At 38.3% G+C, this 26,197-nt stretch overlaps 1 protein-coding gene across 1 annotated transcript in view; it reads right to left on the reverse strand.

The window, feature by feature from the left end:
* The window catches only part of DCHS2 (dachsous cadherin-related 2), a 248,112-nt gene that overhangs the window by 54,854 nt on the left and 167,061 nt on the right, over window positions 1-26,197 (reverse strand). The window contains exons 8-12 of the mRNA XM_032413042.1: window positions 23,047-23,204; window positions 20,238-21,081; window positions 17,866-18,105; window positions 6,127-6,261; window positions 5,709-5,918 (exon numbers count right to left, since the gene is read on the reverse strand). Of these exons, the coding sequence (XP_032268933.1) occupies window positions 5,709-5,918; window positions 6,127-6,261; window positions 17,866-18,105; window positions 20,238-21,081; window positions 23,047-23,204 (1,587 nt within the window). The remainder of the gene's footprint in view (window positions 1-5,708; window positions 5,919-6,126; window positions 6,262-17,865; window positions 18,106-20,237; window positions 21,082-23,046; window positions 23,205-26,197) is intronic.

Below are 26,197 nucleotides of genomic sequence, written 5' to 3' on the forward strand. Positions count from 1 at the left end.
AAGAAGTAGAACAGCATTCAAGAAAACAACAGTCATAAGCAGTGTTGGGGGCTGAGGAGAAGGGACTTGCATTTGTATTTTGTTCATAAAACACAACTAATTTGTACCAAACTATATATAGGGGTGATCAGACAAACCTACATTTCTGTGGCATTTGTCATTGATAAATTGATTCATTCACTTAGCAGACATTTAAGGAGAACCTGCCACATGCCAAGTGTGTGCTGGATGCTGGGAATATGAAGGCAGTAAGGCATGATCCCAGTCTCCAAGCATTTACAGTCCAGGAGGAATTTGGGTCAGTCCCGGGACATTAAAGTGTGGTGTGAAAATCATATGCACAGAATGCCCAGAAGCATAGAGGAAGGACACGCAGTCCTGTGTTAGGATGGGCAGGAATGCTTATTAGAAAGAGTGACATCAAAACTGGTTCCTAAAGAGCTGGGAGCCTGGCTAAAAGTTTTGGAAAGTGTGTTCTAGGCAGAGGGGAGAGCCTGAGGGAAGTCTTAGGAATATGAGGACTTAAAGGCTACAAGTGTTTTAGTGTAACTAGAACACAGGGTTCCCTGGGGGTTTGCGTGGAGAGGGCAGGGAGAGGGTTGGCAGCCGGGAAGATGTGAATTTAGAAGATAAGCAGGGGGTTAAATCATGAAGTGCCCTGTGTACACTGCTGAAGAGTCTGCCTTAACATCCTTAGGGAGCTCCTGAAGGATTTTAGAAGAGAAAGGGTCATGAATCACATTTCTGCTTTGGGAGGAGGGCTGAGCAGCAATGTCAAAGCTTGGTTAGAATACAGGAAAGTTAGGAGGCTATTACAGTAATCTGCTTGAGCACCAGGGATGTTCTAAATGAAGACATGCATAGAGGAAGTGGACACATCCCAAAGATACTAAGGAGAAAAGTAAGAAGGAAGGGATGAAGGATTCATGATGGGGTTTGGTGAAAGAGTGAAGGGTGTTTAGACCAGTTGTGTTTAAAACGAGGTCAGAGTACCCCTGGGGTTATCTGAAGTTTTCTAAAGAATATCTGGAAACTGGTAGTTTTAAGGTAATTTCCAGAAGCTCAGTTTACATATTCTTATTCCTAAAGTTGTTCTGCCTGAGAAATCACCTAAAATCATGTGAGTTTGTCTTCTCCACATTCCTTTTTTTTTTTTTTTAAAGATTTTATTTATTTGAGAGAGAGAGAGCATGAGAAGGGGGAGGAACAGAGAGAGGAAGGAGAAGCAGCCTCCCCACTGAGCAAGGAGCCCGATGCGGGAACTCAGTCCCAGGATCCTAGGATCATGACTTGAGCCGAAGGCAGACGCTTAACCGACTGAGCCACCCAGACGCCCCTCCACATTCCTTAACATTGTTACCTTTAGCATCCTCCCTAGTCTCTCTCTTAAGTATGGTGCCTTGGCAGGTGGCTTTGCAGGTCCAGAGTGCTCCTGGAAAGATGTCTGAGTCTCTCAGTGTCTGAGAGCACAGGACTCCTCCCAGCTGTGGGCCTGACCCCGCAGGTGCCCTTGGCTTGGGCAGGGCCCGTGGGACTGAAGGCAGGTAAGGAGCCTGGCTTGGCCTTGAATGGGAACCTTCCCCTGCCTGGGAAGTTGTTCAGATATATTTTTTAAAAAGTATTTTTTATTCTATTTGATATTTTTTAAAGGTGATATAGCCATTTATCTTAACGTGTCAATATTTATGATATTCCGAGAGACACTAGTTAAACTTCTAATAAAAATTTTTAGCCAATTACTTAAAAATATGTGTGTTGGTAGTACATGGTTTTTCAAGATTCCACCTAAGGGTAAGTTGAGCGAGGTTACCGACAGAGACTCTAGGAGAAGCCAGACTGTGATGGGGGACGGTGTGAAGGAGGTGGTGCTGAGTGCAGCTGGGGACACACTGGTAATGCAATGCTGTTGGGCACAACAACGGGGTCTCTGAGGTGAAACAATTTGAAATGGGAGGGAAAGATAAGTGGATGTGCTAGGGTGAAAAAAAAAAGATTATTGAATATCAGGTCTGCCCTTGCCATTTGAGTTGGCTTTTCTCTTCATGTGCTCCATCTATTTTATCACTCTGTAAATTGTTGATAGCTGATAACAGTGATTCTTGTCCACAGAAATGCAAATTAATTATGTCTAGTGGAATGTCACTGGTTATTGTCCTGCAGCTAGACCTCGTCTGCATTTCAGAATTCCTTATTTCCTCTGTGTGTGTGTGTGTGTGCATGCGTGTGTCCTGGAATTCTCCTTGGACCAATTTTTTGAAAGATTTTATTTATTTATTTATTTATTTATTTATTATTTATTTGACAGAGAGAGACACAGCAAGAGAAGGAACAGAAGCAGGGGGAGTGGGAGAGGGAGAAGCAGACTTCCTGCAGAGCAGGGAGCCCGATGCGGGGCTCGATCCCAGGACCCTGGGATCATGACCTGAGCCGAAGGCAGGCGCTTAACGACTGAGCCACCCAGGCGCCCCTCCTTGGACCAATTTTAACATCTTTTTAGTTTGCTCATTAATCAATGACTTAATAAAATAAATAAAAAATCTTCGGCAGTTGTTAATTTTATAATTGTGTGAAAGTCATTATTTTACTTAAAAAAAAATGTCCTTTAATGGGACTTAGATCTCGGATGCAGATAAAGATAGGGAGATATAAGGGTGTCAGCAGTAGCGGAAGATGAGGACTGGATGAAATGACACAGTAAGAGTGTGTCCATGAGCAAAGTAAAAAAAATAAGCACAAAACACCCTGGAAACTCCAGTAAGTCAGAGGACCACCCACAGAACAAGGACATTGGGAAGGTTTGTCTAGAAAGGCAGAAGAAGAATCAGGAGAAAGTGACTTTCTGAAGTCAAGGTGGGACCAAGTGTCCAGGGCATGGTGCACAAAGGCACAAAGCAGTACAATTAAATTAAGAAATGACAGGGATCCACTGGATTTAGCAACAAGATCCTAAGTGCCTTTTGCAAGGGCAGTTTCAGTGGAATACATATTCCAAAGTAAGGTAAAGACACAGAAACCAGAGTGTACACAATGATTTTTAAGAAGCTTGATTGTGAAGGAAAAGAGACAGTGGAGGGATGCATCTGAGGGAAGTCTTTTTTCAAGATGGGAAGGACTGGTAAATACTGATGGGTAAAACCAGCAGAAGGGGAAACTTTGACAGTATGGGGAAAAGAAGCAAATGAGCAAACCCTGATACAGTGAAGGGGGATGGGTGGCACTCTGGGGATTGTTTGTAATCAGTGCTTGACAAGATAAACCCCAGAATTTGAAAGTGAGCATTTAGAAAATCTTATACAGACTTGACAGAATAATTTTATGTCTGCATAATATCATAATAGATTAAAAAAAAACCTGACGCTTGCATTGTGTATGCCTTTTTGTTTTCTTCCTCACGGTAATTCATATTTATTGTATTTTACAAAAGTTTCAGTGCACAACAGATTGAAAATTAAAAAAAAATTCAAACCCTGGTCCTTAATCACAGATCGTTTGGAAAGTTCTAGAAAACAAGTGGAGTTTACAAAGGAAAGTACCCAATGCAACAGGTAGAAAAGAAGTAAGTAAAATTGGGCTTACTTACACAAGTTAGTTTGAAAGGGTATCGTTCTTCTGGATGAAAGTATGACAATACACATAAACATTTAAAATATATATGCCCTTGGACATGATAACTCCACTTACATTTATCATAAGGAAATAATTGGGTAAGTGTTCAACTGCAACACTTTTATAATAGTAAGACTGCTATTATACTCAATATCTAAAAGACCATAAAAGGGGATGGATGAATTAAGTGATATTTTACATAAGCAGTAAGAAGAGGCATCACTAGAAATGCTAACATATGTGTATATTTACTAATATGAAAGATTCATATAGTATATTAAAAAATGAGTTTAGGGAGGCCTGGGTGGCTCAGCCGGTTAAGTGGCTGTCTTCGGCTCAGGTCATGATCCCAGGGTCCTGGGATCAAGTCCCATACTGGGCTCCTTGATCAGCAGGGACCCTGCTTCTCCCTTTGCCTGCCACTCCCCCTGCTTGTGCTCACTCTCTCTCTCTCTCTGATTAAATAAATAAATAAATAATAATGAGTTTAAAAAATGAGATAACAAAGTAGCATATATAAATTGTCCAATATATATAAAATTGATGTCTCCATTCACCAAGGTTCATGGAGAAGTGTTTTTCAAAATAATAAATGAGTTACCTCTGCAAGATATAAATTTTTGTGTTACTACTTTTGTTCTTCATAAATATGTACATATTCTATACCAATTATATATCACTTTTATAATCAGGCAAAAAGGCAATAAAGCTATTCTCATTTTGGAGTAAAATGGGTGGCACATAGAAAATGCCATGGGTTCTAGAATTTTTAGCAAATAGAAAGTGATAGCTTTCAGAAGCTAGTCCCAAAACTGTTTTTACAAGATCTAAAAGCACCTTCTCCCCATCAGATGCAGTCTCTGAAGCATTACTCTTTCCTCAACTCCTATCATTCTATGACATATACCAAAAATCACCTTTTCTTTTAGATGAATAAGAAGATGTGGCTCTCTCCATACAAATGCTAACATTATTTTGTCAGAAATTTTTATGCTTCTGATCCAAAGGGAGCCATATCACAAAATTATCTTCTGGGTAGAAGTTCCTACAGACTGTGATCAAGGGTGGGGTATGGTTATAGTTCTTAAGTGGTATACTGGTGTTCAGATCTGGGAACTGTCTATCTCTGTGTCCTCCAGGTTCCATTTAAGAAAAGACTGACAACAACTGCCTTTGGCTCAGGTCATGATCCCCAGGGTCCTGGGATGGAGTCCCTGCATTGGGCTCCCTTCTCTGCGGGAAGCCTTCTTCTCCCTCTGCCACTCCCCCTGCTTGTGTTCCTGCTCTTGCTATTTCTCTCTCTGTCAAATAAATAAATAAAATCTTTAAAATAAAAAAAAATAAAATAAAATAAAAAAGAATGCAGGGTGCCTGAGTGGCTCAGTCGGTTAAGCGTCTACCTTGGGTTCAGGTCATGATCCCAGGGTCCTGGGATGGAGTCCTGCATCAGGCTCCTTGCTCAGCGGGGAGCCTGCTTCTCCCTCTCCCTCTGCCTGCCACTCCCCCTGTTTGTGCTTTCTCTCTCTCTCTGTCAAATAAATACATAAAATCTTAAAAAAAAAAAAAAAAGAGGGTGCCTGGGTGGCTCAGTTGTTAAGCGTCTGCCTTCGGCTCAGGTCGTGATCCCAGGGTCCTGGGATCGAGCCCCGCATCGGGCTCCCTGCTCGGCGGAAAGCCTGCTTCTCCGTCTCCCACTCCCCCTGCTTGTGTTCCCTCTCTCGCTGTGTCTCTCTCTGTCACATAAATAAAATCTTTAAAAAAAATAAAATAAAAAAGAAAAGACTGACAAAAGTCTTGCTGGCTCAAAATAATAAGAATATTAGTGATCATATAAAAGACACAAAAGTAGAAAAAAGTTATATATTCCATCTACACACCCACTAACATTACCACAAAAAATTCACAATAGTTGCAGAGGGGAGATTTAAGAATTTGGAAGCCAGTGGCTCAGGCTGTCTGTGGAAAGGACACACATGGAACCAAATAGCTTTTACTGAGCATGTATTCTGTAGACCCCGCAATAGACACCAAATACAGCATAATCACTAGTGTGTCACCTCAGTCAGTGTCATGAGGAGAATTTTAGTGGAGAAAATACTTACCAATTACATGATACCTGACAGCTCCATTATTGCCAGAATCCATATCAGAAGCCAAAACAGTGTAGACAACCCCTGGCTCTTGGTTTTCCAGAACCTCAATGTCATGACCGGGGACAATAATCTCTGGTGCGTGATCGTTCTCATCTTCTACAGTACAGAGAATTGTCGTGGTGCCAGATAATGAAGGGACTCCTCCATCTCGTACGAGTACTGATGTGAAATAAAAGATGGCACAGACTGTGGCCATAAATTCATGCCTAAAATATATTGCCCCAACTAGACTGCTGCATCAGACCAAACTAACTGGGTAGCACTGGGTCAATAACGGTTTACTAAAGACATTCTACAGACATGTAAAATTTCACCACTAACCTCCTGCTGCCTACTTTTGTTTGTACCATAGTCAGGCATCCCTTACCTCGAAGGGTGAAAACTTCCCGAACTTCTCTGTCAAGTATGGTGGTGGTCACTACCTCTCCAGTGTCAGGATTTATCTTGAAGAACCCAGATGAAGCCCCTGGCATGATTTCAAACTGAAACTTGGAATTGATTCCTTAAGAAAAATATAAAGAAAAACTTACTAACTATCCCTTTGGAAACCATTCGTCTGTTTTCCTATGAACATGTTAGGCCAGAGATAAGAAAGGCAAGACGTTTAAACAACCTTCAAATTAAGGTAAAACACACACACACACACACACACACACTCACCTCTTTTGGCTGTTCTTGCTAAATAAAAGCCTCATGGGCTGAAATGCTTGATTTTCAAAAGTCTTAGGAGACTTCCCCACAGTGAATGCTTAAGATTTTTTCCCTCCCATAAAAAATTTCTTATGAGTGCGCAACCCTACAATATATTCCTAATTACTCCTTCTAACACCCCTGATTGTGATTTAATGACATAATTGTATGCTTACGGGGCAAAGGACAATTTCTGTAGATCGACTCCCTACTTAAAAGCCTGTGCTCAGTTATGGTATTCTGTTTATTCTCCAATGCAGGAGGCAAGCACATAGACTTGCTATATGCATATTTTTGTTTTATTTTCTACTTAGTATTCAGGCTCCTATCTGGAGTGGGAAATGTGGTACCACATTAGCATGCATTTTGAAAACAATGCTTCCCATTTTTTTGTGGTTTCATTTCTTCCCTGAGAAAAGCATCATGTCATTTCCATCATTGATTATGAAGATCATTCATACCATTAACTTAAATGAGTTTATCCCATGCTGTTGTAGCTTATTTGCACTTTATACAAATTCCTTTCAATTATTTTCCTATCTTCTTTTTTAACTGACGAGAATCTACGAATAGACATAGTACTTCGAGTATATGATTTTATAATTCAATAGAAAATGAAATACTATTTTTTGGCCTTAACAACAACAAAACTTCAATTACAAATTCCATCTTGCCAGTCTTAAAAATTTTCATTCCACTATTTACTGGACATAATATAGGACTGAGTGCTGGAGGGAGTGGAGTATAAGTCTAGTTTTATGTAAGAATAAATATAGATGTCTTCTTATTATGTCCTTGAAAGAGAAAGGATATTTAACATAGTCTGCAGACGTTTTAAGGACCTTAAGAGAAAAAAAAAATCTAATAAGATACAATCAGTATATTTGATACGGTGTGGTCAGAGGTCACCAAAAACTTACTGTTCTATCAGTAGACATTAGGCATATTATTCCATTAGTGATTATTTAATAATTAAAGTGATTACTTTGGTCTCATAATGATCACATACTCTCTTCTATAGCCAAGACAAAAATTCTAAAAATTCCAGGTTAAATTTGTTATTCCTGTTTATCTCTTTGTACATTAGGAAAATGGGAACAATACCATCTTACATCTGTTTTCCTGTTCCTCAAATATTTGGTGAGCAAAATTAGATGTCAAGCACAGAGCTATTTGCCCAAGACACAGCAGTGAATCAAATGGGTATGGCCTCAGCCTTCAGAGAGCTTACACAGAGAACAGCACCTTTTAATTTTGGACCCTTTATTTTTAAAATCAACTCACTCATTTATTATATGATTTTATCATACATTACACATTATATTTTATATATTACATTATGTATTTTAATATTTATTTAAAATATTTAATATTTTAATTCCCAATACCTGCCAAACCTAGAAAATGTTTAAAAATAAACTCAAATCTTTATGTTTTCCCTTCCTCCCATTGCTCCCATTATTCTGTAATGTGCTTTACCATTCTCCTCAATATGTTCCTGACTTTTTAGAAACTTTCAGATTTTATTATTTCCATTATGCTATATAGCTTTTATCCCTGAGATAACAAGCCATTCACTTTCAACCTCCCTAGTATATTAAGAATAAATAAGATTCTTAATTACACCATAGTTTGCATGCATACATTTTTTACATACATTTTCACACTCCAAACTTTACACCCTTCATAACTTAAATTATGTGAAATAACTTTAAAATATTTTACAATGGCTCTTTTAGAATTTAATTAGTGCTTTGCTTCTTCCTCCTCACAACCTATAATCATCCAGGACAAACATGGCATCATCAGACATGAGAACCAAGAAAATAAAAATAAAATAGAGATTATTTAGTCTAATTTCATCACCTTCCTAAGCACAGTGGAAATTGGGATCTGAAGATATTCAGTGATATGACACGCCCAGTGAAGGGGGCATGTGTGTATGGACACATACATATATTGCTCTTAGACCTCAAGACCTACAGCATATGACCTCTTATTTTTCCTTCTTTTGGGCACCCTTCTCAATTCAGTTCTGTCCCTTTCCAGTCCAGCCTCATGAATGATCACTTTTGCAACTGTGCAACTTTCCTCAGTCCTGTGGCTTTGTGCCAAAGATGCCCAGCAAAGCCTCAATTCAGCATCATTCCGACCATCTCTCTGCCCTCCCGGGATATCCAGCAGATAACTGGGGCTGCAGAAAATGTCACAACAGCATAGACTGGCGCCACGGAAATGTCATTGTCATCCGGCAGTCTTTCCAGCTTTCCTGTGTCATCTCTCTCCCACTCATGTCTCCCACCCAGCACTTCCTGGCTCATTCTTTTTTTTTTTTTTATTCGTTCCTGGTTTAATGGTCTGCAAAGCATGCGCAATCGAGGTCAGAGATAGGGAGGCCCTGCCAGGCTCTCCCTCTCCACCTCAATAGAAACGATGTGGTGGCCCGGTACCATGGCCAGGCCCAGTACACGGGTTCCCCCACCGAGAAGGAATCCGATGGCTTGAGGAACTCCTGTGCCGAGCCCTTCCTGGCTCATTCTTATAGATCGCTTTCCTTCCTATTTCTTGGAGAAAATGAAGGCATGGGAAGCATTCTCTCAGCTTGTGTCTACATTCAACTCTAACTCCTGGTTTCTGTTTTGGTGGCCAAAGTAATTCTTCAAGTGCTTCCTCCTGGAATTTTCTTATTATTTATAGCCTTTTTTAATTAATTTTTCCCTTAAATTATATTCTTCTCTAGCTATAGGGATCAAATTTTTTTCCTTCTCTTTATAACCAAGTTTCTTCTAAAAATGCTATCCCTCCTTTGCAGCCAGCTTGAAATTGTCATACCTAGCTACTCCTTCTACAGTCACCTCTGTTTACAGAACATACTGGTCATCTTTGTTTTTACCTGATTTGTCTTCTCTGTGGCTTCAAATATTGCTGACTGATGTTTAAAAAGATGGAAAGGAAGGAACAAAGAGAGAGAGAAAAGAGAGGAGAGAAGCGGGGGAGGAATTCATTCTACCTCCTCCTCAATTCACTGTTTTCAGTTTCTATCCATTTGCAGATAACACCCATGTGTCTGCATTGAGCTCCAACTATTTGGTTGCTTCATTCATTCATTCATTCATTCATGTGCTCATTCATTCATGTGCTCATTCATGCAATGCACATATATTGAGTGCCAGGCACTGGAAAGATACTCTCGAGTAATAAGTAATTATCTTGGTCCTCAAAGTTCCCCTTTTGTGTGGAGACAATTAAATCAATGAATTATAGACAGTGTGATAGAATACGTGAAATCACTGAGGAAGTGGACCAGGGAAGACTCACCCCAGGTAGATGGTCTGTTCACTGATTACCTTGTTAAATAAACATATGGAGAGAGTGAGAGCAGGTGCCAAGGTACTATGCCAGGTGCTAAGAATGTAACTGTTAGCAGGAAGACAAATTCTCTACCCTCATGGTGCTTGCAGTACAGCGCTGCACACGGAGAAGTAAGGAGGCCATTATGATTCCATATAAGATATCATTGGGAAACTATGGTTGCCTTCTGTATAAGCTGAGACTCTAAAGATGAATAGGACTTAACAAGTACGAAAGAAGAAGGAAGGTTTGAATGCATTAAAAGTAAAATCCAGGGGCACCTGGGTGGCTCAGTTAGTTAAGTGTCTGGCCTTCAGCTCAGGTCATGATCCCAGGGTCCTGGGATCGAGCCCCACATCGGGCTCTCTGCTCAGTGGGGAGTCTGCTTCTCCCCCTGCCTGTTGTGCTTTCTCTCCCTCTCTCTGTCAAGTAAACAAATAAAATCTTAAAAAAAAAAGTAAAATCCAAATGCCTTAGCACAGTCTACAAAGTTCCATGTGATAGGGGCTCTGGTGATTTCCCCAACCTCTTCTCACATACTTGCTCACTCGCTATGCTCCCGGTCCGTCTGCTGGCTTCCCTTCTGTTCTTTGTGCTACATTTCTTTCTGTCGGGGTCTGAGTGGTTGCTGTTTCCTCTGGCTGCTCCTCCTTCAGTTCTTTCCATGGCATCCTAGTTATGCCACTATTGATCTCAGATCTAAAGCTATTCTGCTCTGCTCTGTCCTGTGATGCTGGGGCCAAGGATCAGCAAGCCACATTTCTCTCTCGCCATCTCCTCTCTCCTTGGGTCTGCTGCAAAGGGACACAGGGGAGAGTGAAAGTCAGAGGAGAGGAGATGGGAGCCCTTCTGTTGGCTTACTGTCCCTGTCAGCACTGTCATTGTATCTGCGGCAGCACGCTCATGGCTCTCCGGCTTCTAGAACTCCCTGAATCAAGCTCCGCAAGGCCTGGCCCTTTTTTTTTAGGTTCAGATAACCTTGACCTCCTCCATTTCCCAGTGTTTGGGGTGGTAGCTGTTCCTATGGTGATTTTTCCTGGGTTACTTCTGGATTCCCTTTTTGCTTACTCAGCCTTCCAACACCTATATTATAATCTCTGGTTTTCCTGACCACACCTGACTGATGGAGTATTTAGCAGCAGGAGTGGGTCTCAGGTATCAGAGATTCTGGGTTTGGTTATGTCTTGGCCTTGCATGCTGTGCTGAGTTCTCTGACCACGGGAAATGGAATACCAGTAATTGATGACTGGCAGTAATACCATAATCGATGAAGTTATCACCTGTGTTTGATTGTGAGGGAGTCATCATCAAAGGACTCAAGTTCCATAGAGGACCAAATGACTCTGGCCGTAGGGGAGTAAAAGGGATTGTGATGAGTGATGGCTGCTTCTGGATATACTAGGAACTTGCAGAAAGAAAACTACAAGCTGAAGCTGAAGCTTGCAGGTCAGTCAGTTAAAAACCAGAAAGCTTCTATATGAGCCTGAAAATTAATCTTCCTGAAGATCAGACCCAAGCCTAGTGGCAGATACAACAGGTAACTTCTAGCAAGGAGATGTTGGGGCCACTGGTCCTGGAAATCACCCTTTGAGATCAAACACTCTATACCAACTTCAAGTTATTTGCTTTTACCCAGCAGAAACAACAGAGTACATCTTTAGGTAAACTCTTCTACTATTGGCCATCACCGATCTGGCAGAGATTTTGCTCATCTTGGCATCCAATAGAGCATCATATTGATCACTATTTTGATGACATCAAAATTGGATCTAATGTGCCGAAAGCAGCAAGTAACTTAGATGTCTTCATTAGATATATGTAGTAGACCAGCTGTTGGCAAATTACAGCTCACTGACCAAATCCAGCATGCCCCCACTTGTGTAAAATTTTACTGAAACACACCCACACTCATTTCTTTATGTATTATCTATTGCTACTGTCCTGGTACAAAGTCAGAATTGAGTAACAGAAATTATGTGGGCTGCAAAGCCTATAATATTCACTATCTTGCCATTTACAGAGAAACATTTGCAGAGCTGGAGTCTAGGGTGGGAGAGTGATAGCAGTTGAGGATAGAGAGGAAAGCTAGAGTCACTTCATAAAGTGCCTGGCTGTTAAGCAAAAGAAAATAAAACTTCATCCTCGAAACCATGAGGAAGTAATAAAGAATTCTGACCATGGGAGTGTTATTTTCCAGATTTATTTTTTAGGAAGATCATTTTTCATGAATTCCTCAACTGTACAATGTTCACACAACTCAGAAAGTTCTAAGGCAAAAACAGGATCATGCCTGACTGATTGAATGAAGGAATAAATAAATGAATGAATTCTGAAGAGTGAAGGCAACTTGAAGCAGCTCCAGTTTCTCAGATCACAGAATCAAAAATATTTACTGAGCTCCTACATCTTAGCTTGCACTGACTTAGGGACCTGGGATACCAGTGAATAAAACATGTCCTGAGTCCCTAAGAAGTTCACCATCTAAAGGGCAGGCCGACAGGTGAACAATGAAATAATTACAATGCCCTGTATTAAATGAAGTAAGACTAAATCAAGGTTAACAGTGACTGGCTCTGGGTGAGTGAAATTGTAAGTGGTTCTTCTTTATATTTTCATGCTGACTGTTTCATTAATTCTAAGACACATTTCTCCCCACATTTTAACATTTCTGAAGCTAGATGCATTTGACAGTTGCTGGTGTTTTAGAGTCAATGAAACAGATAAAATAGCATCATGGCAGTGTTCCTCCCTTGCTTCAAGTGTAGGCTGTTGTGCACAGTTGTGACCCAGCACAGGACGTTTTCCAGGAAATCAGATCTGGGGTGAATTCAAAATAATCCCAGATAGAGAACACAACTAACCCTTGAACAACGTGATTTGAACTGTACGAGTCCACTTAACACGTGGATTCTTTTCAGTAGATATGGTACAGCACTGTAAATGTATTTTCTCTTCCTTCTGATTTTCTTAAAACCATTTTCTTTTCTCTAGCTTACTTTATTGTAAGAATACAGTATAGAGGGGCACCTGGGTGGCACAGTCAGTTAAGCGTCTGACTCTTGATTTTGGCTCAGGTCATGATCTCGGAGGTGGTGAGATCAAGACCTCCTGCCCCCCACCTTCTGCACCCAGTGCTCAGTGGAGAGTCTGCTTGAGATTCTCTTCCTCTCCCCCTCCCCCACTCATTCTCTCTCTCTCTCTCTCTCTCTCTCTGTATCTAAAAAAAAAAAAAGAGAGAGAGAATACAATATGTAATACATATAACATACAAAATATGGGTTCATTGACTGTTTATGTTATCCCTAAGTCTTCTGGCCAACTGTAGGCTATCAGTGGTTCAGTTTTTGGGGAGTCAAAAGTTAAACATGGATTTTTGACTGTGGGAGGGGCAATCGGCACCGCCGAACCTCAGATTGGTCAACTGTACATTTTTTTATGGAATAGACAATAAGATCTCATTATAGAATTTGACATTTTTTGCAGGGCAATGTGCTGTTAAATTATTTTGTATTCACCACTATTGAGCAAATACATCAGCAGGGAGTGAGTCATCTTCCCTGGTGGGGTGCCCTTTCTCTGGGGACTGGCGGAGGTACACCCTGGGGATAAATCTTTTCTCACTGACAATAGAACTCTTGGTGGTGGTACCAAAAGCTGTAGCAGTTTTAATATCTTAGTTAAAACCTGGTAGTTGTTTTTCCCTTTTAATACATGAAAAAACTCCTGTTGGAACTAGTCTGAGTCATACATCATAAATAAGCAGTGTTCGAAGTCCCATGGGTTTTGAATGCCAAACAACACTGTAGGCTTACGATTTTAAAAACTGTACTGTAGAATGCTAGAAAATATATGTTCAGCTTTCTAATATTAAGTAATGCTATAGTATTTTTTAAGAATACATAACTATAAAGTAAACCATTCGCAAATTCCAGTGTGATGCCAGTTATGTTAAAAATCTTGACGTGACATTTAATTCTTATGCATAATTCTTTTCATTGTTTTAACCCAACAAGCAAATATAAAAAACAAAACAACAACAACAAAAGATTGAGGGAAAATGTATTCAAAAGCACTTGCTTAATTGATCTGGCCTCATTAAAAACACTGAGATTAACAGTAAACCCAAATTGTCTCCACAACGTGCGTGAGTGCATGAGACTCTTGAAGATGCTGATGTGTATTTCAAACATCCATAAATGCAAAGTCAGCAAAACAATAATTTTGCATCTAAACTCTCCATCAGGCAAACCATAATCTCTAGAATACTGAACTCTTCAATTCAATTTAACTAACAGGTTGCAGACTGGTCATTCTAAAAGAAAATAACACTGACGCTAGGGGCACCTTGCCAGTAAAAATCGGGATGCATATTTACGGTAATCCCCTTTAGTTGATACATGCAAATATTTGAGAGAAATGCTTTTTTCTCTCTTCAGACATTAAAATGAGAGATTCCTTAGGAGTGTCTATTACCAAAAATAAAATTAATAAGATAAAGTAAGGTCAAGGGGAGGAAGCATTTTACAAATTTTAATAATTGCTAACGAGTAATTATTGCACTGATCCACATCAGTGGCAGGTTCAGCATATGTTTGTGAACTTTGAGAAGTAGTTTCTGTGTTGCCCAGAGCCTTATGTTGCTCAGTTTACACCAGAGAGTGCTCTAAGAGAACTTTATTGAACTATTGTGAAACACAAAGCTGATGTATATTCTCCATTGTTTCTATCACCCTTAAAAGTATCCTGCCTGAGACGTGCTAAATAAATTCTGTAAGTACAAGTTGGGAGGAGCAATTGTTACCACACTCCAGTCATGTGTCTTTGAGCATGGTAAGAAAAATTTTGTGATCATACTGCCCCATTCTGGTCAAAAGAGAGAAAATTAGGTTAGTCTTTGAAAAGAAAATTTTTGTAGCATCATATACAAATTTATGTAAAATGCATTTCATTAGAAGATGATGTTTTCCAAAAGGGCAAAGCATCTAAAATGGCATATAGTGTAGTATAAAAGCTCAAGGAAATCTATCTATTACCCCTTAGATGAACAATTTAGGAAGAAAATCCTACTGTTAATACTATTATTTCCATGGGCACATCTATTACAATTCTTGTAAAGAAAAATTATACTGATTATGTAATGCTACCTCTATATACGAATGTGAATTTTAAAAGATTGGCTTATTCATGGATTGGAAGAATTAATATTGTTAATATGTCTATACTATCCAAAGCAATCCACAGATTCAATGCTATCCCTATCAAAACTCCAATGGAATATTTCATAGAACTAGAACAAATAACTCTAAAATTTGTATGGAATCACAAAAGATCCCAAATAGCTAAAGTGATCTTGAGAAAGAACAAAGCTGGAGGTATCACGGCCCCTGATTTCAAACTACACTACAAAGCTATAGTTATCAAAACAGTATGGTACCAGGATAAAAACACACACACAGATCAATGGAACAGAATTGAGAGCCCAGAAATAAACCCACACATATATGGACAATTAATTTACGAAAAAGAAGCTAAGAACATACAGTGGAGAAAGAACAGTTTCTTCACTAAATGGTGTTGAGAAAACTGGTCAGTTGCATGCAAAAGAATGCAACTGATCCACTATCTTACATCATACACAAAAATTAACTCAAAATGAATTAAACACTTGAATGTAAAACCTGAAACCATAACATTCCTAGAAGAAAACACAGGCGGTAAGCTTTGTGACATTGGTCCTAGGGATGTTTTTGTGACTCAGACTCCAAAGTCAAGGGAAACAAAAGCAAAAATAAACAAATGGGAATATATCAAACTAAAAAGCTTCTGCATATCAAAGGAAACCATCATTTAAAAAAACCCGCCTGAATAGGAGAAGATATTTGTAAATTATGCATTTGATAGAGGTTAATATCAAAGATATATAAAGAACTCATACAGGGATGACTTGGTGGCACAGTCTGTTAAGTGTCTGACTCTTGGGTTTTGGCTCAGGTCAAGATCTCAGGGTCATGAGATCGAGCCCCGTGTCGGGCTCCCCACTCAGTGGGGAGTCTGCTCGTGATTCTCTCTGTCTCTCTCTCTTCCTCTACCTCCCCCCCCCGCTTGTGCTCTCTCTCTCTCTCTAAAATAAATAAATAAATCTTTAAAGAAAACGTCATACAACTCAACAACAAAAAACAAACAACCTGATTTTAAAAAGGGCAGAGGATCTGAATAAACATTTTTCCAAAGAAAACATACAGATGCTAACAGTCACATGAAAAGATGTTCAACATCACTAATTATTAGGGAAATGCAAACCCGAACCACAATGATATGTCACCTCACATTCATTAGAATGGCTATTATCAAAAAGACAAAAAATAACAAGTGTCAGAGAGGATGTGGAGAGAAGAAAACCCTCGTGCACTGTTGATGGGAATGCAAACTGGTGCAGCCACTGTGGAAAACTGTATGGAGGTTCCTCAAAAAATTAAAAACAGGACTACCAGATGACCTAGCTATTCCACTACTGGGTATTTATCCAAAGATAATGAAAATATTAATTTAAAAAGACATATGTACCCCTATGTTCACCACAGCATTATTTACAATAACCAAGATATGTACACAACCTATATGTCTATCAATGGATGAATGGACAAAGATGTAGAATGTGAAATGGAATATTACTCAGCCATAAAAAAGAATGAAATCTTGCCATTTGCAACATGGATGGACCTTGAGGATACTATACTAAGTGAAATAAGTCAGAAGGAGAAAGACAGATACCATTTGACTTAGTCATATGTGGAATCTGAAAACAAAACAAAACAAACCAACAAAAACAAAACAAAGATAAACTCACAGATACAGAGAATAGGGAGCGGGGGTATGTGTGAAAGAGGAAAACAAGGTCAATTGTAGAGTGACAGATGATAACTAGATTTTGGGGGTAAACACTTTGTAGGGTATACTGATGTCAGATTATAATATACACCTGAAACTCATACAATAAAAAGAATATATATACATGAGGTAAAAAAAAAAACTGGCTTATTAAACTATTTGTATTAACTCAGATGGGGAAATGGGCATATGCTCTCAATGGCAAATACTTCACCATAATTTTCAGAGTTATTTTGTTTAAAATATAAACAATATTATTAAAGTACTGGACCTTAAATACCAAAAAAGTCACAGTGATATTGAAAAGGAACTCTAAGACATTTACAAATTCCCAGCTATAATAACTATTCACTTCAAAGTTATTTGTCTGGACACAGTGGCTGACATTAATAAGAGTAATAATAGTAATGACAGAAATTGACCTTTATTGACCACTGATTATGCCAGTCTTAGCTCTTTCCATGTAATAACTCATTCATTCTCATAACATAACTAGAACTTAGGCCCTATCATTATCCCCATTTTCCAGATAAGCAAACAGAGGAAGAGAGAGAATTAGCTACTTGTTCAAAGTTACACACTGAAGTAAAGGATAGTTCTAGGATTCACACCCAGCATCCTCTCTCTTCCATTATACTATATAGAGAGGAAATACAGATCCATTTACTGTTTTGTATGTGGTGTATCTAACCATTACACTCTGAAAAAAATGTGATACTTTGTCTATACTGCAGTTTATTATCAAGATCAAATAAAAAATTATGTTAATTAGGTATATATCACTCTACCATAAGTAATAATATAAATCAATAGAAACAAATGCCATATAAAAGCACACATTATCGAGGGGTGCCTAGGTGGCTCAGTCGTTTGGTTGAGGCATTGGGCTCCTTGCTCAGTGGGGAGTCTGCTTGAGATTCTCTCCCTCTACCTCTGCCCCTTCCCCTGATGGCACACACTCTCTCTCTGTCTCTGAAATAAACAAATAGATCTTTTTTTAAAAAGAGCACACATTACCTTTACATGTGTATATGTTTTTATGTGAATGCTAATTACAGAGGTATTAGAAGTTTGAAATAACTAGCAATTGTCTTCATTTTCTGGGCCATAACTAGTTTCAAGTATGTGAATTTTTGTTTTTAGCATTAATTACCAAGTTTCCATATTTTTAAATTACCTGAATCTTTGTCCATAGCTTCAACCCTTGTGACAAACTGCCCTGGATTTTGGTTTTCTTTAACCGAAGCTTCATATAGGTCCTGCTGAAACACGGGTGCCTCATCATTTACGTCAAGAACAGTAATCGTCAAAGTCTGGGATGAAGAAAGTGCTGGTATGCCGTCATCCAGTGCCAGAAGGGTCAGAATGTGCTGAGCTTTTATTTCATAGTCCAAAGGACAGGTGGTTGTTAGTAAGCCTGATTTGAAAGAGGAGAAGAGCAATAAAGAATAAACATTTTCTAGAGAAGTCATGCTTACTCTACCTTTGTCTAACTTACCTAACTTGCTAAAGATCCAGAAGCTTTCTTTGCTAAAGAATAAATCTTATTACACCAATGTGAAGTTTATATATTATCAAGAATAAAAAGATAACTTTTTAGTCAAAAGAGTCATTCTGGTTTAAACTATAAGGATGAATTTGAATTCAGAAATAATCTATCATATACCTTTATCTATGGAGATGATTACACCAAAATTATTTTTCTACTTCCATTAAAAAAAAAATTAGGTTAGGGAGGCCTGGCTGGCTCAGTCGGTAGAGCATGCAACTCTTGATCTCAGGGTCCTGAGCTCAAGCCCCACGCTGGGCATGGAGCCTACTTAAAAAACAAAACAAAACAAACAAACAAAAAATCTAGGTTGTAACAGTAAATGCTTCCATGTCAAATGACACTTCATGTCATTTACCAAAAGGTGAGTATAACTACATTCCTTAAGATAAAGAGTTATAGTCTCTTTATACTATCTCAGTAACTATCTTTTTTTCCTAACAAAAAATAGGAAGACTCTATAACTCAGGAAATAAACTTCACAAATAGAACATGTCTCCATCCTACTGCCATTTAAGCATATAACTCATCTAAACAAAGTGTTATAAAGTCTTGCACACAGATAGCTGTCACATGATTCCAATCATCACATTCTTTCTTTGAGGATTGCTGTTTGCTTCTCTAACACATGCTCATCCTATGAGAACTTACCTTCAAATAATTAAAGAAGCTTACTGATTCAGATTTTATAAGGTAGTTTTTCAATCATTACTTATCCCTCTGTATTTCAGAGCCAAAGCCATTGCAAAACTCACTGTGTCTTCTTCATAAGAAATGTGAGCTTTGCGAAGAAAAATAGCCTGTCTCCTCTGAATGTATTCAGCAATGATCATTTATGTCTTTGAAAAATATCTTAACTGAAACAGCCAGGACCATTGTCTAAGAGTCACGATACCTATATTACTGAGGCACGATTCTAATTTTATCCATCCTCTTTGACGATCTGAAATAGACCTTCCTTAGCCATGTTGGAAAACATTTTAAGTATTGTTGAAACAGGTCCTTGGAGACCCCAGCTCTCACAGAAATCAGCAGCTGGGTCTGGACTATCTCTCTGTCAGCTGGGCTTTTAGGTGATGGTCATGCATGCCTCAGAATGGAACCATATGTACAGGATTTAATAAATATTTTGATGAAATTTTCCAACAGTATGTAGCCGGCCTATAATCATGACTTCCAAATCCTACACATTCAGTCCCATTCCAAATAATGTTCTTAACGAACAGTTGGGCCAAATGGTATACATCTGAGATGTTTTTTCTAAGATTCACACAAAATGACTTTATTTTTTAGAGAATGAGATGGTAGTCCATCTCTTCAATATCTCCTGAAAATCAGGTTGAGAGGTGTTCATTTCCAATTTCACAAGAATGACACTTTATGCATGTAACCTTCCATCAAACTGAATCAAAAGTTTTAGTAGATGTTATCTTGTAACATGGTGACAGCAAGACAAGTGAAGTGACAGTGAGTGACATTTCTACAGAGTGGACAGTGAATAAATGCTTCTTCAAAAAATAAAATGTCACAGCTGATATGAGAATTAAAGGTCTTAATGCCCAAATCAATCCAACCTTTTAAAAGCAGTACTTCCAACTATTTACAAATGAATATTTATACGATCTTAAAGATAAGTTTCCCTTCTAAAGTCTTTGAATAATGCTGATGATTAGTCATGCTCTGCCTTGATGCACTTTGGTACCATCTCCGACCCTGTGAATATCCACAGTGCAAAGCAGTAAAGAAGTTTGCTACTATATATTCATCTTGTGAAATGTGAGCTAGCAACAAAGCATCGTCAATATTAACAAACAGGCCACCTACAGGTGGCTGTCTGAGTACAATCTCTGGGCCTTTCATTTACCTAAGTTAAGCAGTAAATCAAGTCACATTTCTTTAAAGCTTATACATCTTGAGAACTGTCATTTTAACAGAGGAAAATGAAGAAGACAAATGTGAGCACGTGATCAGAGACTTTAACTGATAATGACAGACAGTACCTGATGACTCGTCTAGCATAAAGGCCGTGTTGTCATTTCCTGAGAGGATGCTGTACGTCACTCTTCCATTCCTTCCTTCATCTGGATCTTGAGCACTTATGTGGTGCACCAAGGAGCCCACCATGGCATCCTCTTTGATGTGGGCAATGGGGAAAGACATAAAAGTGGGGCTGTGGTCATTTACATCCAAAATCACGACCTTTGCCGTCAGTGATTGCAATCGCCGGTCTGTCACATTCACAGCCTGATCCAATGCAGTTATTGTCAGGATGACAGTTGGAACCCTCTCTCTGTCAAGGGGGGATGCAGTGACTAATGTGCCAAATGAGGGGTGGATGAGAAATGGACTCATTCCAGGGTGGTGTGATTCAATGAAGTATTGAATTCTACTGTTCAAAAAACTGCCATCCCCGTCTTTGGCATTGAAGACGTGCACCAGAGTCCCTATAGGGACATTCTCTTCTACACTTATCACAATGAGCTCTTCTTGGAAAGATGGGGAATGGTCATTCTGATCCTCCACATCAATACTCAGGAAGACTGTGCTATTCAGGGGAGGGGTTTTGCTATGGTCTTTAGTAACCACCCTGAAAAGGTAATGAGACGTCATTTCATAATCAAGTTCCTTAGAAAGGAACAAGTCCCCTGTTGAGCTGTCGATTTCGAAGTGACCATCCTTGTCATCTGCAGCAATACTAAAATGTAACTTTCCATTATGATGTTGTTGAAGGTGATCGGGTGACTTTATCAAGCTCATTATTTTTGCAGGCTTCAAGTTTTCGGGTAAAACTAAGTGTCTAATATTCTGAGAAATGATAGCTCTCCCTTTAGATAATGGTATCACCTGAAACAAGAATGAAAAAGAGCTTTTAATTTGGGGTCCTTCTTAACAGTTGAATCAGTAGATGTGATGATATTACTTTGGAAGCTAATTCCTTCCACTTGTATGATACACATATGTTAATTAGTGAGAAAATGTCTCTTTCTATTATATAATTCCAGTATGTCTCTGAAGATTGAAAATTGTATAACATCTAGGAGATAAGAAAGTACAGAATTTTCCATTTCCCTGTTTGCTCTAATGCGTGAAATGAGATTTGGTGAGACCATGCTATAGTTAAACTGAATTGTAGCTTTGTGATTCTTCAATGAGAATGTGGGATAGATAGTTCTCCAAATTACTCTAAATCCTAGAGACCAATATATCCATAATGACAACATCTGTTCACATTTATGTATCATGTGTCTTTGTTTATCTGAAACCAGAGACTTGGAAATAATACGATATAGAATTTTCTCCTAACCCACATATCCTCAATCAATAAAGAATATAATTTGGAAACAGAATTCTTAGGGATATCTATTCTTGATTATTATACATATCTGTATTAATATTAGTGATTGTCATGTGTATGAACAAAGAAATCTAGCTATGCACAATCATCTCATTTTTGACTGGTGAGTGTGAATTTTTCCCACAATGAAGACTTCCCACAAGTTGTTTGTTCATTATGATTAAAGCAAAGCCTTAAAATGTGGTTCTCAAGTGACTTTTCTAAATTTAAAAATAATTACAAAGAACTATGTGATATATTATTCACCCTTGTTTACATACAAGTTTGTCCCACAAATTTACCAGGTCCTTGCAATTAGGAACAAGTAAAAGACAAGACACTTTTTTGTTCTTTGTAAGCAAAGCAACATAAATGCCTATGTAGTGATAAAGGTAAATACCTTATCAGGAACTGTACAAAGTTAAAATTAAAAGTTACTTGGGTCTAATCATTTCTCAAATGATAATAAAAAGACACATAAATCTGCAACGCTCTCTAAAAATAGCATTCATGAATTTAAGGTATCTTCACTGTACACATTTCCATAAAAATCTAACAAAAACCTTCTGAACATCTTTTCACACTTTATGTTGACGATGGAACATTACCTGGATACTTTTTAACTCAATCAGCCAGCATATAGTACATCACTAGTTTCAGATGTAGAATTCAGTTATTAGTTGCATATAACACCCAGTGCTCATTACATCACGTGCCCTCCTTAATGCCCATCATCCAGTTATCCCATCCCCCCACTCACCTCCCCTCCAACAACCCTCAGTTTGTTTCCTATAGTTAAGAGTCTCTCATGGTTTGTCTACCTCTCTGATTTCTTCCCATTCAGTTTTCCCTCCCTTCCCCTATGATTCTCTGCACTGTTTCTTAAATTCCACATAGGAGTGAAACCATATGACAATTGTCTTTCTCTGACTGACTTATTTTGCTCAGCATAATACCTTCCAGGTCCATCCACTTTTATGTAAATGGTAAGATTTCATCCTTTTTGATGGCTGAGTAATATTCCTCTGTGTGTGTGTGTGTGTGTGTGTGTGTGTGTGTGTGTGTGTGTTACATCTTCTTTATCCATTCATCTGTTGATGGATATCTAGGCTCTTTCCATAGTTTGGCTATTGTGGACATTGCTGCTATAAACATTGGGGTACACGTGCCCTTTTGGATCACTACATTTGTATCTTTGGGGTAAATACCTAGTAGTGCAATTGCTGGGTCATAGGGTAGCTCTATTTTCAACTTTTTGAGGAACCATCATACTGTTTTCCAGAGTGGCTGCACCAGTTTGCATTCCCACCAATAATGTAAGAGGGTTCCCCTTTCTCCTCATCCTCGCCAACATTTGTTGTTTCCTGTCTTGTTAATTTTAGCCATTCTGACAGGTGTGAGGTGGTATCTCACTGTGGTTTTGATTTGTATTTCCTTGATGCCAAGTGATGTTGAGCATTTTTTCAAAATATTACCTGGATATTAATGACTGCCTGGCCTTGAAGAGCGGGCACTCCCTGGTCACTGGCAATTACGGTCATCCTGTAGGAAGGTCTATGGTTATATGAAAGGATTGTGGTTGTTCTTATTTCACCACTGTTGGCATCAATCTTGAAGTGATCAGAACTGTCTTCTATACACACACACAGAAATTAAGAAATCGATGTTAACTGACAATGCAGAAAACAGAGAATTAATGAATCTACATACATCTGTGATAATTTGGAAGATTTGTTTGTTTTAAGCTTTGCGAGTGTATGAACATAAAATAATACTAAAATATAGACAGGAAACATAACCAATTTTTAAATGTTTTATTATGGAAATTTTCAAACATATGTAAAAGTAGACAGAATGATATACTGAACTCTGCACAAAGATGACTTTGACCTTATATGGAGACAGCACTGAGATGACTCTGCCTGTCGTCCAGCTTCAATAATTATCAACTCATGACCAATCTTTCTTCCCTAGTCATATATTCCCCTTTACCATCCTCTTTGGGAGCAAATCCCAGAAATCCTATCATTTCTTCTGGATATATTTCAAAATGCATCTCTACTTACTGATAACCCAAGGGAATAGTTCATTATAGGAAAGTCAGGATAAATACTTGATGCTAAGCTTTTATTTAACAATGTTCAAAATAATGGATTGATTCACTAACATCCTCCTCCTGGGTTCCAACTATGATAATTACAGTTTTGCTTAGCCTCTCTTTTAAGAACCATTAAGCATGAATTTAAACACATTAGCAGGGTTTCAATCTATTGCCATTATTATTCTTATCTATGCTCAAATTTTCCCATCTTTGAACATTGGGATTCTTTTAAAGTTGATTCCTGAACTTTTCTAATATGATCCTAGTAGTCTTTAGTAACCTCCTTGTATCTGGTATGACAAAATGGCACAGACTCATCTTGTAAAGATTTCCTGTCCAAGACCTGGAGTCAGCCGTTTCGTCAAGGATTCCTGGTTCCTTTTGGAGGAACATGGTATCGGGAGGCTATATTCTGAACGTGAGGGGGTGCTTAATGCTTCCAGGCCAGTCATTGTTTCTAGGCCTTTTTCAGTGGACAGAGAATACACATATGCACAAACTAAAATATGTCACAAGTTCATACTGGTACTTCTAATTAAATTGATTATATAGGTTTTTTTGTTAAATAACAGATTTATATTGTTTAGTAGAATCTAAGCATTTCAAATAATCCAAAAAACTCTTGACAAAGCCTGAGCTAGTGGCTCTCTTTCAATCTTTTGTTCCATTTTGATGAGTCATTATCACAGAACAGGTATTTTACCAGTCATAGAAGATATAAAGACAAATAAAAAAGAACTCCTGCCCTTAAGAAAGTTAGAGGGTAGAGCAGGAAATTATGTAACATCTACTAGTTGTGATTTCTATGCTTTGATCAATTTATTCATTTTTACATGAATACTGTATGAAATTTTCATAAATGTTTTACATGTGTTCATTTGCATTATACCTATTTATTTATATTTCTCTTTTATCCTTTTTTTTTTTTTTTTTTAGAGAAAGAACATGAGTGGTTGGGGGGAGGGACAGAGAGAGGGGAGAGAGAATCCCAAACAGACTCCATGCTCAGCATGGAGCCTGAAGTGGGGCTCCATCTCACAACCCTGAGATCATGACCTGAGCCAAAATTAAGAGTCTGAAGTTTAAGTGACTGAACCAACCAGGCACCCTACATTATATTTATTTTTATCTTGCTATTTCTTCTTATATTTTGTAGTTGCCTCTATTTAGCAACTGGATGAAGTAGAAGCAAAGGTATGAATAACATAATATATACCATTATATTTTTTATATTGTTACACCCAAGTATTATTTTAGAAGCTAATTCTTAAAAAATCAGTATTTCAAATATTTGGAAATATATGATGAACCCCCATGCAAACATTTCCAAACTAGTCAATTCCCACAATTTCTTCAAAAGTCTTAAACAAATAACATAGTATCGCTACAGCAGAGGATTTGGGTATACCTCCAAATCTCATTCCCCTCCTTCTTCCCAGGAACTAGCTTCTTTTCTCAAGTGGTGGTTTATCTTTCTCGTCCATATATTTGTGAGTAGTAGAAAGCCTGGTTTCATTTCTTTCTAGATAATGGTATTATAGCAGGATTATAGCTTAATATATTAATTTCTGTGTGTTTGTGTGTGTATGTATGTGTGCGGCAGGCTCACTGAATACGTTGCCTTTAGGATCTTGAACTTTCCCAAGCATGAACATGATATGCCTTTTCATTTCATTCTTCTTTAAGGTCTTTCGTTAATAATTTGTAATTTCCTACATAAAGGTTTTGAATGTCTTTTATTGGAATTTTCCTCCCTATGCTCCTGATTTGGGGGGGGTTTCAAATATATAATGTGGGGGGGGCTGTCTTTAAGAAAAATAGGACAATATTACAAATATAAATTGTCCACTGCCCCTTACTCCCATCCCAGAGGAGCCCTTCAAGTGAAGGAACCTGAAACTTAAACTTCATTACTTCACAGTATATCTGCCCCAATACCCTATGGTTTTCCCTGTTACGATGAGCAAGATCTTTGAAAATCTGCTTAGTTTTTAAAATGCTAGTGATTTTTTGGGGGGCGCCTGGGTGGCTCAGTCAGTTGAGTGACAGACTCTTGGTTTCTACTCAGGTCATGATCTCTGGGTCCTGAGATCCAGCCCTCTGTTGGTTTGGCATTCAGCAGGGTGTCTGCTTGAGATTCTCTCTCTCCCTCTCCTTTCTTTCTGTCTCTCCCACCCCCTGCTCTCTCTCTCTAAAATAAATAAATAAATCTTTAAAAAAAATAAATAAAATGCTAGTAATTTTTAAAAAGATCTTTCTTTCTTTATCTTTTTCTTTCTTTTTCTTTCTTTCTTTCTTTCTTTCTTTCTTTCTTTCTTTCTTTCTCTCTTTCTTTCGAGAAAGAGATAACATTATTAGCAAGAAATAACATTATGTCACATTTTGTGACAAACATGACAAAGCAACAAATATATTTAAAAATATTGTAAACGCAGTGCCAACTAAAGCTAATCACCAAAACAAATCTGAGGCCTGTGCATTCTAAAAGAAAAATATAAACATGAGCCTTTTCTAATGAAGTTCCA

Source organism: Phoca vitulina, unplaced genomic scaffold, assembly GCF_004348235.1.
Source record: "Phoca vitulina isolate PV1807 unplaced genomic scaffold, GSC_HSeal_1.0 scaffold14, whole genome shotgun sequence".
NCBI lineage: Eukaryota > Metazoa > Chordata > Mammalia > Carnivora > Phocidae > Phoca > Phoca vitulina.